This window comes from Coturnix japonica, chromosome 15 (genome assembly GCF_054131305.1).
Source record: "Coturnix japonica strain WE chromosome 15, WE-NBRP24, whole genome shotgun sequence".
In the NCBI taxonomy this organism is placed as follows: domain Eukaryota; kingdom Metazoa; phylum Chordata; class Aves; order Galliformes; family Phasianidae; genus Coturnix; species Coturnix japonica.
Window position 1 is genome coordinate 15,331,384 of NC_140677.1, and position 12,821 is coordinate 15,344,204.

At 39.3% G+C, this 12,821-nt stretch overlaps 1 protein-coding gene and 1 non-coding gene across 3 annotated transcripts in view; both read right to left on the minus strand.

The window, feature by feature from the left end:
• IARS1 (isoleucyl-tRNA synthetase 1) overlaps window positions 1-12,821 on the minus strand; it is a 68,807-nt gene that overhangs the window by 54,023 nt on the left and 1,963 nt on the right. For both annotated transcript variants that reach the window (XM_015874661.3, XM_085517029.1), the window contains exons 3-9: window positions 11,950-12,069; window positions 11,255-11,411; window positions 10,673-10,792; window positions 9,878-9,960; window positions 5,755-5,872; window positions 3,019-3,166; window positions 1,071-1,158 (exon numbers count right to left, since the gene is read on the minus strand). In XM_015874661.3, the coding sequence (XP_015730147.2) occupies window positions 1,071-1,158; window positions 3,019-3,166; window positions 5,755-5,872; window positions 9,878-9,960; window positions 10,673-10,792; window positions 11,255-11,411; window positions 11,950-12,068 (833 nt within the window). In that variant the 5' untranslated portion in view covers window position 12,069. The remainder of the gene's footprint in view (window positions 1-1,070; window positions 1,159-3,018; window positions 3,167-5,754; window positions 5,873-9,877; window positions 9,961-10,672; window positions 10,793-11,254; window positions 11,412-11,949; window positions 12,070-12,821) is intronic.
• LOC116654036 (small nucleolar RNA SNORA84) lies at window positions 12,585-12,719 on the minus strand. The gene has a single exon (XR_004308859.2). It is a non-coding gene; the product is annotated as a small nucleolar RNA SNORA84 (small nucleolar RNA).

A 12,821-nucleotide genomic window follows, 5' to 3' on the forward strand; every position in this document is an offset into this window, starting at 1 on the left:
TAGTAACCCTTCAATTTCAGGGGATCCGAAATTTAGAATTGAAAAGGAGACAAAACTGAAGGAAACAAAAGCAGTCAGCTTGAGAAGACTACAGCACCAATATAGAAAGAAGAAAAAATACACCACTCTGCAAGGAGAATACAACTTGCCAACACCCTTATGCATAGGTACAGAGAAGTAAGAGATGAGAAAAACAGACAAATTTCAATTAGCCAGGTATGTAAGCATCTACAGAAACTGTACAAATAACTGTCTTAAAAAGGAAGTACAAAATTTTCACTCCACAATTTGATAAGAAGAAATAACACTATAAAAAGGTTTACATGTTTAGTTCGTTTCTTGATGAAGGAAATTAATGATAACAACGAACTGAACCTACATTTGCAGAATTCCAATAAAAGAACAAATTAGGGTGACAACATAAGAGACCAAAAATCTCAGTGCACCTACAACTGCTTATTTTCAAAGTCTAAAAGAAATGCATTCCAAAATATTAAAGAAAACAAGAGTATTTTCGGTAGAACAAAACACAGATATTTTTGGAGCACCCACAGACCAAAACTCCAGTGGGACCAGCATAACAACTTCATTACATTTAGTCTTTACAAAAGTGAAGTGGTAAAGAACAATCAACATGAATTTGTCAAGTGTAAGGCACATCAAACCAAATTACTTCCTTTGTTAGGCAAACTGAGTAGCCTAAATAGCAATCAAGTAGATAGATCCAGGGCATAGTGACAGCAGGGCTTTTGACACTTCCCCATGTCATTCTGCTCCACCTCGAACACAAAAACGTTCTAACCGAGTGACAGCATTGCTTACGTGGATGCAGAATCATTTCAAGGAAAAAAAAAAGTTATTTTTGATTCAGTATTAGGCTGAAAGATCTCCATCCTGTTAACACTATTCAATGCTTTCACTGACAACTGAAGGGAGAAAGAAAAAACAGGAAGGGGACAAATATGGAGATGAGGAGTTCTATCTGCATGGAAGGATGGGAGCAGTGAAAACAATTTCAAAGACTGAGCAATACCGTAAGTTAACATGTGTGCCATAATTTCTGTACTTGCCTGTCCAGTATCTCATATTCACTGTCAGATTTGTATAGTGCTATCAGCCTGGATTCCATCAAGACGTAAATCTTTCCTGTAGCCTTATCTAGAATATAAAGCAAAGCAACAAGTTATATATATCTCAGTTTAATACCCTCATTTGCACCATTATAAAAACTTCTGTTTATGCAATATGGTATCAAATGAGCTAAAAAAATGTCCAGAACACTCCTGCTGATCAACTGCTACTTTCCATTTATTTCCTCCCCATACAGACACTTTATATATATCCTTTTCAGAAGCTAAGCTTAAAGAGACACCACAGGAGAAAACCCAGTGCAATGATTTTCAGCCTCTTTATTGCCTTCTTGTTGTTAAAGAGGCAGTAATACCCTAACTTGTCCACTGCCACTGTGTCTAAGAAAGAACTGAAAAGTTTCAGCATATGTAACTGAACCAAACAGACCAAAACAATGAGAGGCATTCCGGTAAGTTGGACCATTACTAAATAAATATGACTGACCTGACATTTCTAGTAATGACTGTACTCCTTTTTGCTGTCTTTCTGAAATTTATTATTCCAACTCATTTTATGCTTGGATAAAGGAAATAAATAAAAGTGGGGAAAAAAAGCCATTTCCTACCCCTCAAAAACCCAGTCTCTGAAGTTTGCCCACAAATATCACTCAGACTTCTCAAGGGATTTCAGTATTTTTATGGGCACATTTAGCATTTGTTCATTATCACAGACCTCTAGTCAGCCATAAAGCTGTCATGTCCTTATGTCTCCCTATAAATATATTTGCTGAAGACAAGATGTAAGGAGCTCTGAAACAAGCAGCTTTCCATGCAGATGTAGGTGCTATTCCTGAAAGCTGTCAGTAACTCTTTCGAGCTGACCAAATGTATGTCAAAAATTTCAGAACACCAGAATAAATATAGCACTTCCAAAACACAAAGAAAACCCCAAACACCTGGAGTATATTGTAAAGAACTCTTATATTCTTCATATCTGCCACCTTAGGCAATAATTAGATTCATGTGTTTGTGTTGGAATGGGAAATGATACCTTTGGCACTTTCTGAATCCAGATTAAATGCCACTGTTAACTCAAATCTCCATTTTTGTTTACATACACCAAGAAGTCAGAAGAGGTCAGAAGTTTGGAAGAACCTGAGAACAGCAATGCAAGCTTATTTGTGTCCAAAAACCTTGCTTGCTTTATTTTTCTCTTTTTCTAAAAGATTGAAAAATAAAGAGGATTGCAATCCAAGGCTAAAACAAATACTCTGTTGCCAACTAACAAACCTGGAACTGCAACTGGAAAACTATTTGAAGCATTAAGACAAAGAGACAGCTCATATTGCTCAGGCAGCCAATATGGGCTGCTGCATATAACTCTTGAAAGCTCTCTTTCAACAGACTGCCTTGTAGCCCAAGTCATTTAGCCAGTGATAAGCAACTCATCTATGAATAAGCTGCAACATTCGATAAAGTGCACCCTTACAATGGAAAAAATAAAAACAAAATAAAATAGAAAATCACAGTATGCACCTTGCCTTATGCCTGTGCTAAAAACACAAAGATGTTCAGTTACTGCAACCTAGTTGTCATACACTGGTCTGAGTCAGAGCTCCAAGAACAGGGGGAGGGAAGCTAGGGGCACCCAGGCATACTTCCCTGTCCTTCAAACATAGTGTGACTTTAAGAGGCCAAATAAAACACTCTTCTTGCTTATCATTTCAGCTACCAATATATATTAGGGAACAGGCCTCAGAATGCACATAACTGATAAAAAGAGAAAAACAGTTAGAAACCATCGGCCACGTAGGGAATGTATCTCATCTTCTAGAACACGGATCCAGTCCAAACAAAGCACTGTAAACCAGACACCATGCAAATACACACTCAAAGACACTGAAGAAAGACGTGCTTATTAAATATATCACCTTAATTTAACACTTGCCTCTCAATTTTACATATTGTAGTTCTGGGTTAACACAAAGGGCCAGATTGCTAGGTAAAGTCCATGGTGTGGTGGTCCAAGCAACAAGGGAGACACTTGCATCTTCAACCAGTGGGAAACTCACAATCACTGAAGGGTCTTGAACATCCTTAACAGGCAAAATAAAGTGAAAAGAAAGAAGAACAACACACATTTACTACATGTGCTAGTGAAAAAATACAAATCAAGTAGTTACTAGTGGTGCCATGCACTGCCTTGCAACTTGCCTAGTTTATCTCTGTAGTGGCAAAATGCAAAGAGGCAGCATAAGAAAAAGTCTGAAAAGAAAACCAGTCACAGCATCCCATTATTAAACCAGTGTATACTATCAGTCTGACAAGGCCACAGAGTTCAACACTGGGGTTAGCAGTGAGATTTGGAGAATTAGCTGCCAAAACACCAGAGAGCTGAGTGCCAGTTCCCTCAGGTACCTCTCCTAATCCCTTTCTCTGAGTCTGTAATTAATCTCAACTGTCAAGGCTATCAGCAGCTACAGCTACAAAGAGCTTTTTCCCATATTTTCCTGTAGAATGAAAGAACAGGAAGAACAGCCATCACTTGAGAAGAGGCAGTATCTTATTAAGAAACTATTGTTAGGAGGGAAAAAATAAAGCTTTGGGGTACCTAAAGAAAAACAAAAAGAGGACATCAATAGACAGAGTAAAAATCACAGGGAAGAGACAACTTTTGTTATCAGCTCCATGAAACTCAGCCTCCAAATGATCCAAAAGAACCCCCTGAAAACAAGTTTTTCTTTCAGCTAATTACTATCCTATTCGGACACTTTGTCATTTCCTATATTTGGGAAAATAGATTAAACAAGTTTCATCTTGCACACATGAAATGTTCGCTCTTAATTTTAACTGCCAAATAAATTAAAAATAGATGTCTCATGCACAGGCCCTAATGATACAAACAGGTCCACCCCTCATCACTTCTAGCGCAAGGCACTCTGGGTTCCATCCAGCATCATGGAACAGTTAATTGCATCGCAGGACAGGCAGCTATTTATGTCTGAGCTAAGGGCTGTTCCAGAGGGAATTTTCTGTGAACATCTGGTGCAGTCAACAGTAAAACATAAATATTACATAACTCTTGAACTGCACTCAGCACCAAGCAAAGATTGAGCTATCACTGCAGCTCTGTCTCTTAACAATTGAGAATCAACGCTGTAGTTATTCATTTGGTTTTCCGAAACACCAAGTTGACCAGGTAGATAAAAAACAAAAGCCATGAAAATAATAATAATTACATCGAGGCTTTCAAGTGATGCTCACAAAATTAAACCTGCTTTGAGCTGAAGAGAAAAATTCTTCAGTGCTTATGTAATACCAGATACTGACATCAGTTATTTCATTTCTAAACATACTTCCTGTGTCCTATTTCTCACAGGATCAATAAAGAGAATCCAAAGGCTGCTTTTCACATCAAGGAAGATAACAGCTGCCTTATTCCCAGAAACGACAGATCCTGCTAAGAATAAATCTTAGCAGCTCACAGACCCTCAACGCTCCTATCTCCAAAATACCACCTCAAACAGACAAAGATGCTTTTTGCAAGCAGGAGCACAGCAGCACACATAAGCCTACACTGTACCAGTTATAGAGCGAGAAATAGCATCTAAGTATTTTGTTAAGATTCCGGGGAGAAGAGAGCTTTGTTTCGCTTAGAAGAAGCACACAAAAACAGTTTTTATTCTAAAGAAAGCTCATTAATCTGAGCCTATATGAAATGTTAATGAATATAAGTGAAGCAATTGACTATTTCAGCTTTTACAAGGAGAAACGTCAAGATATCTTTGTAGGTGCCACTATTTCAGATCACACAACCCTTTATTCTTCAGCATGGTCAACTGAAACTCTGAAATACAAAAAGCATTAGAATATGTAGGCTGCATTGTATAAGTGCATTTAAGCAGTTGTTTCAAAAACACTATTTTTGGCCAGCAAATTGGTCTTTATTAGGCAAGAAGTAAAAAAGACCAGATGTACAATTTGTGCTAGCGTTCTGCTGTAACAACATAAGATTTATGCTGTAAGGATATGGAGACCTGGGAGGGGATTGGAAAGGACACAAAACCTCTAAATTTGAAAGATTAGGACATAACTGCTGCCTTCATGTATACAATCATGAATTTGTTCCAAATAAAAGCTGCATCTAGTAATTCGTTTTAAGAGACTGTCATATAATGCTTAGTGCACTCTGTTTTACACTGGAGTTTATCATTTTAAATTAAAGATTCCTACATGCTATAACCAAACGTGGTCTTAGGATAATTCTTACTAATACATCAACAGCAGATTTCAACTTTGCCAATGACCCTCCTCTTTTAAGATCTACACAGCCAGGGACAGCTGCAGCACCAGTCTTAGTATTTATAATGAAAACCCAGCATAAGTGCAATACTCATCCTAAGGGCCAGAAGAGGAAATGAAAGTAATTTAGCAGACTGGAGCAAAGTATATGCCTCACATAAGTGCTAACTAAGAACAGGGAAGAAGGCAGAGATCAAATCATCCAAACAAAGCTAATCATAATAGAACTTAGTCCATTTAGTTCATTTTCTTGCTATTAACTTGGAGTGCAACAACATGCTTAGGGACCAAGCAAAAGAAAAACCTCAACAACCTCCAAATCTAAGTTGAGGGGTAGCAGAACTTTGATTGCAACACACTACATGCACATGTACTGACTTACCTTGTAATTCTGATGGGACTCAAAATTTGACAATGGAGTATTGCAAGCAGTAGAAAAAGGCATGACTTTAACACCTCTATATACCAGTCCCTTGTCATAGAGTTGCTTGAAAACCCACCTGGAAGAAAACAAGGAACATAGAATAACACTTTGTATGTCATGTTTAATAGAACAAGAGCAAAGCACGGAGTGATGTGCTGAAAGACATTTCTAAGCAATCAATCATCAACTAAAGACCATGTTTCTATGTCAAAGAGAGAAATTGACTCTGTGACTGGCTCAGTTTTAGTTTTAGCTGATTGTAACAGTTTGGGTTTCTGTGCACTGATTGCACAGAGCAGTATTCAGACAAAACACAAATCAGTACAGATGAACAGCCCCTCCTGAATCTCCTGAATACAAAGACAACATGAAATCTCAATGATTAAAAACATTTGTTAATAATGTTTATTAATGATTATTAATGATTAAAAAAATTATGTTTTCAAAGCCTCCTGATCACTTTTTTTTGTGTTCCTTTCCAGATCAACAGCCCATTGCTAAGCAACCAACCCCAGCTGACAAGCAGCACTTTCCCTGAAGGCTGCCACTTTGTGCTTGAGAATCCAGGCCTCTGTTAAACCAGTGCCTTCTAAGTTAGAATGTAAGATCTTCAAGACAAAATGAAAGCAGACTACTGCAATGATTTCTAGCTACAGTATCAAAGAAGAGTTTCAAGACACACACATCAGCCTGTTGTCATGTAAGACATGACACACTCTCAAAGACACATACAATCCAACCAGACTTATCCAAGGGCCTCTACTAAGAGTCCAGCACATATGAGTGATCACAAACACAAGAAATCATATCATCCGACTCATAAAGTTGATAAAATCTAAGAAACCCTCAGCAGCATCAAGTTCTGCCATGGAAGAGCCAAACACAGAGCTGTGCACTCCAGAGGTGGCTGAACTTCCTTCCACTCACACCTCAAAAGTAACCTTACAAAAGTAACAGATGCCATCCGTAGGCAAGCTGTGGCTGCCTGATCCCTAACCCAAATTCAAAGCATACCTGTGTGTGCATCTGTTTCACAGCTGAGACTGTAATAATTTATATTTAAGCACCTCAACCAAAATAAGAGATTTGTGAATGTATTTTCATCTATTTTGCGTATAATTTTCAGCTGGTTAATTGCAGAAGCTCCCAAAGTTTTTAAAAGATTAAACGTATGATTATCACCTCAGAGGATAATTAATGCAGACTGTGACAAGTGATAGCATTTATACCGAAGGTGTTCTACTTGCTTTCCAAAATTAACTAAAACACCCATCGAAACACAGCTTACTGTGTTTCTAACTACTTAGTGAAACTGAATATTCAATTCAGCTGTAAATATCACCCTAACTTCAGCACATGTGAACACTAGATGGAGCTGCCAAGTGAAAAACCCAAGCCAGCACCTCCCTCTGGTGGCAGCTCTCTCTTACTGCGATCCAATTGCGCTCCAATTTTCCAAAGCCAGATCAAAACGATGAGAGCTCAAAAGGATCGTTCTTCAAACGATGTCATAACCATCACACACAGGTAGGTTACCGTACAATCACTCCTTTCAGACAACTACTCCAATGACTGGGAATTATGAAGTCAAGACAGCCGCTTGATGGAATAGCCCTCGTTATCACTCTGCTAACAAAACAACAGCATTCTGTTATCTCACATCATTTGTTTCCTCAACATAAAAAACTCTGAGATCAGCTCCCGTGTCACAAGTGCACACAAGATAACTACCAAAGGGCTTTTTGCCAGCAGCACTGCCCAACCACAACAGAGATTAACCTGGTTCTAACAGCAAGAGTCACTAAACTGTTTGCAGGTGGGTATCATGCCTTGCTTAACAATTCAACACATGAGATCTCCACCAGCCTACCCAAAACTGAGCCCCCTACACTTGAAAAATCACTGCCAAGTTGCAAGCAAGAGGCTCTACATTTTTAAGCCAAAACTGAAACAGACATCCTTCTGAAAATAATAAATGAAGCCACAAAATTCATTTCAAATGGTTATAAACCAAATGCTGTTCCTGAATTTTGGCACGTTTCTCCTCAAACAGTGCAAATTTAATTGCATCCTCCTGGCTGTGGGACACTTACATCCCTTTACAGAAGAAAAGTGAGGTTTAGGGGATGGTGAACAGAAGATGCTTATCTCAGCCACTTGTTATCACAGAATCACAGAATGACCCGGGTTGGAAGGGACCTCAAGGATCGTGTAGTTCCATCCCCCCTGCCTGGCAGGGCTACCAAACTTACACATTTACTAGATCAGGTTGCCCAGGGCCCCGTCCAACCTGGTCTTGAACACCTCCAAGGACGGGGCATCCACAACCTCCCTGGGCAGCCTGTTCCAGGACCTAACCACTCTCCTAGTGAAGAGCTTCCCCCTAACATCCAACCTAAATCTTCCCTTTTTTTAACTTAAAACCATTTCCCCATGTCCTGCTATTGTCAGCCCTTTCAAAGAGTTTACTCCCCTCCTGGGAGTAAGTTCCCTTCAGGTATTGATTAGGCTCCCTTCAGGTATCAGGTTATCACAAATCCCACTCTCTAAAGGTGAAAGAAATCTAGCTTCTAATGAGCAAAACAAGTGCCATGAGGGGATGACAACTGGTTCAGCCTGGTTAGTATCCAAGACTGTGAGTAACTCTCACCATAACCACTAAGAATGACTTCTTAGAGCACAGTAACAGCTAGAAAAGGTTCCTGTCACCAGTGTTACACGAGGACTGTGTGGTTTTGCACTGCACAAACAAAGCTTTCAATTGATTTAAAAACTGAATTATGTTCAAACTGCAACTGGCAATTTCAGCCACCAGACGGCGATATAAAGCTGTCTAAGTCCACGTGCGCTGGGAAAAATAACATCGCAATCCAACAGCCTTGGAAACACAGCTGGGCTCTGACCTCACAGCAGGAAACCTTTTGAGTTAGGTGAAGGAGTTTCTTTCTAAAGAGGAAAACAATAGAGAAGAATAAACACCACCACCGAAAATAGGTTGGGCTGCTGAAAGAGACCCTGCACCCAATACATGTCAAGCCTGTTTTTTAAATGGTCCTTAGAAAATACCAGTTAAACAGGATTTCAGTGCCACTCAGTAATTTGACAACAGACAGGTTTCTTGTCAGTCTTTCCTTTATCATTAGGCATAGTTTCTTCAACTGAATTAGTTATATACCTGCTTCCTTCCCCCCACTCATCCTTTTCATAGTTCATCAAGAACTCAGTGGCACTAGTGGCTCCAAGAGACATCTGGATGTTTTCTCAGTCCTTTATCATACCTTGATGTATTTAATTACATATGAAACCAACTACACAGCTGTGTAATTAAAGGTTATTAGTAAAATTAGCATTAAAGAATATCAGTAATACTTCACTATGCATATAACCTGCTTCTCAATTTTAGTCAGCACACACTCTGCTAAACCTTTCATTGTAAGTCACTTCATATTTCTAACAACATGAAGGACTCAACATTGCCATTTCCCCAAGTACTAATTCCATATGGTTTACCCTTAACCTCTGAGGTCATCTTGTCTTTTGGAACTCCAACAGGCACTCTGAAAATGCTGCAAAAATTCTTAGAAGTCAGATCTGCACCAGGAGCCTCAGCAAGCTGTCAAATTACACTGCTAAGAACACAACAGCAGATTCACAGCCTCTAAATTCAAGCTTGAAGAAGAGGTTTAAATAGACCTAAGCTGAGTTTCAAGTTAGTTGTATGAAGAACATAAAGGTAGAGACAATTTAAACAGACCAAGGAACGTGTTAGTAAATCTTCAGAACTGTTTTTGTATCAGCATAGAGCAATAAGATTCAAGGCTGAGTAAGAGTAGCGTTGTTCATGATTGACTTTACCTAAAATATCCTACTATTCTGAATAAATCATTAGTTTGATTAATTTCCTCAATTAGGCATGAAGAGATTTCACATCCTCCTCTATCTGTTCCCCACTGTTTATTTGAATTGGGCATGTCTGAGGATAATTTCAGCATATGGATCAATGCATGTTTACCATATTCAAAGCCATTTTTAACGTTTCAAATTCATGTAGCATATATGAAAGGTGTACAAGTCAACTTACCACACAGACTCCATGAATTCGGGATAAAGTGTTTTATAGTCATTTTCAAAATCAATCCAGCGTCCTAATCTTGTAACATTGAACTGTTAAGAAAACACAAGCACACAGATGAGAAGACATCTTCATATTAAGGATGACGGTACATTTCCAATATTCACTCTATAAAATGGCTTGATCTTAGAAGTGCAGTGCTGTCCCATATCAATGAAACGCATCTATGTAACATCTAAGCATCTACAACTTGAAATTTCAATAAAGATGAGCAAAGATTGAAGCCACTGACGTAATTGTTTAGAACCAAGACCACAGAATAATCAACCATGAAGTGGTGGATTAGAGATATAGAATCAAAGAATTGCTCAGACTGGAAAAGACCTCAAAGATCATTGAGTCCAACCATGACCTAACCATACTACCCTAACTAACAACACACCACTAAATCATGCCTGAGCACCACATCCAAAGGGTTTTTAAACACATTCAGAGGTGGTGACTCAACCACCTCCCTGGGAAGCCTGTTCCAGTGCTTAACTCCCCATCTGTAAAGAAGTGTTTCCTGATATCCTAAACTTACCCTGGCACAGCTTGAGACCATTTCCCCTCATCCTGTCACCAGTGAGAAGAAACCAACCCCACTCTCACTGTAATCACCTTTTAGGTATTGGAAGAGAGCAATAAGGTCTCCCCTCAGCCTCCTCTTCCCCAGACTAAACAGCCCTAATTCCCTCAGCATCTCTGTAAATATACACACTATTAAGGAACATAGAATGGACTGCACACTGAGCCTTCACTTACCTCCCATTCCTTTGAGTATCTCATTACAATTCCTCTGCACTGGTTGTTGTATTCTGCAATCCCCATCTTTGCCACATCCTCTGGCCCTTTGATGCCTAAGGTCTTGTCAATCTCATATTCCTGGGAACATTGAGAACAACCAAAACAAAAACATCATACAACATCCAAAGCTTTCTGAATTTGTCCAGCTCTTTTTTATGCTCTGTGCATTACAATGGGGGCTAAAGGGCCTTCCTTATCCTTCTGAGTTTTCCTAAGCATTACAGGTGAAATAAGCAGATGCTCTGAAGAATAACCCAGGTGAGATTGTGTCTTTAATATCTTAAGGAAAAAAAAGTTTTCCAAAACACCAGATACAGTTAAGAGTAATGAACAAAAAGAAGGCAAAGGCTGACTGACCAGAAGGATGCACAAGGAAGCTCTACACAAACTAAGGCCAGAGCAACACACTGGCCAGTGAGCTCACATTGCTCCTTTCACAACAAAACCAGCATAAGAGCAACCTAAACGTGATTGATGAGCTGGTAATACTGGGGAATAGAAACCAACAGACATATCTTTAGGTAGACTTATTGCACATACCACAGGTAAGCCATGGCAATCCCATCCAAATCTTCTGTCAACATGAAACCCACTCTGATGAGCAAATCTGGTAACTATGTCTTTAATGGTTCCTGCAAGAATATGGCCATAGTGTGGAAGCCCGGTAGCAAATGGAGGGCCGTCATAGAAGTTAAACCTGTGACACAAAACAACATTATTAATTAAACCAAAAACTCAGCATCAAATGTTCAAAGACGACAACTACGTCTTTGTACCAATGCTTATGTAGTTACTTAGCTTACTTAGGAAGTAACATATGTCTTAATAGGACAACATCGATTTCTTGGTCTGCTATTAGTCAGCACAAGTATCACGCAGGCAGTGGAAATACACTCATTCCATTCCTGATTGCCAGTTCTACCACAATTATTACTGAAAATACCAGAAAGCTGCTCCACAGCTGGTAGATACAGTTAGGAACTGTCCTTCCTTACCTGTGGATTTGTTTTATAAACCCACCAAGCAAGAAACTGTCGTTTTATTACTACTGCCTGCACACTGTTGACTCTACATAAACTGAAACACACACGGTAACTGACAAGGCAACATCAGCCACAACTACTATCTCCAAAGGGAGTGGCTTTCTTAACAGAACTGAGGCCAAAAACGGTCAATCCAGCTAAGCCAACCTTGCACTGCCACACACAGTGCTCCAGCTTTTAGCCAATTCTTACCTAGGTCTATTCTTTGACTGCTTCAGGCATTCCTGGAAACAATTAAGCTTCTTCCAAAGCTCCAGTATCTTCTCTTCCTCATTTGGAAAGCTTATGTTTTCTGGAACTTGTTGAACCATTCTTTCCCAGCAAGGACCAAACAAAGAAAACAGCAGTGAGAGGAAAAAAGTGACTTCACAAAAACAACTGACTCTTGAACAAATTCGTATCAATGAACCACATCTTAGCATATGCAACCAGCCCGTTTCAGCACCAACATGGAAGCAAACACTACATTCTACTCCATTTCATAATTATAATAGAAATAAGGCTGAAGCAGATACTTCTTGCTGGCTGTCCTGACAGTCTTATATTTGGGGGCAGCAGAGCCCAAAGCCATTCTTCGGTTCTGACCAAAATCACTGCAATTACAGATGGCTCCTTCTCAACACAGAGAACTCGCAATGCCATTAGACATTCTGTTCCAGAAGATTCAGAGCATAAGAGACAATGGAGATGATAAAAGAATTCAGTCTAATGGTTCATTTCCTAGAAATCAACTCATTTCAGCAACACCTAATTCAGCGATGTTTTATACAAAGGTTTTTACAACAGTCTCAGCTCCTCCAACAAGTTAAATACATATTTAGTGTTTGGTGTGTAACTGTGACCGGGCTATGGAAGCTGCTCACGTATCACAGACTCCATGCGTAAATCACAGTATCACTTTTGGGCCATTTCTTCCAACTGAAGCACTGCACGCACAAACCAGTGTCCAGTAACCACAGGCCACAAGGTCACACTCTTTCCAATAGTACAAATAAATTTCGTTATTCAGAACTGGAGGAAAAAAATAATTACTGATGGTAGTTATTATACAAAAGTTAGTCATT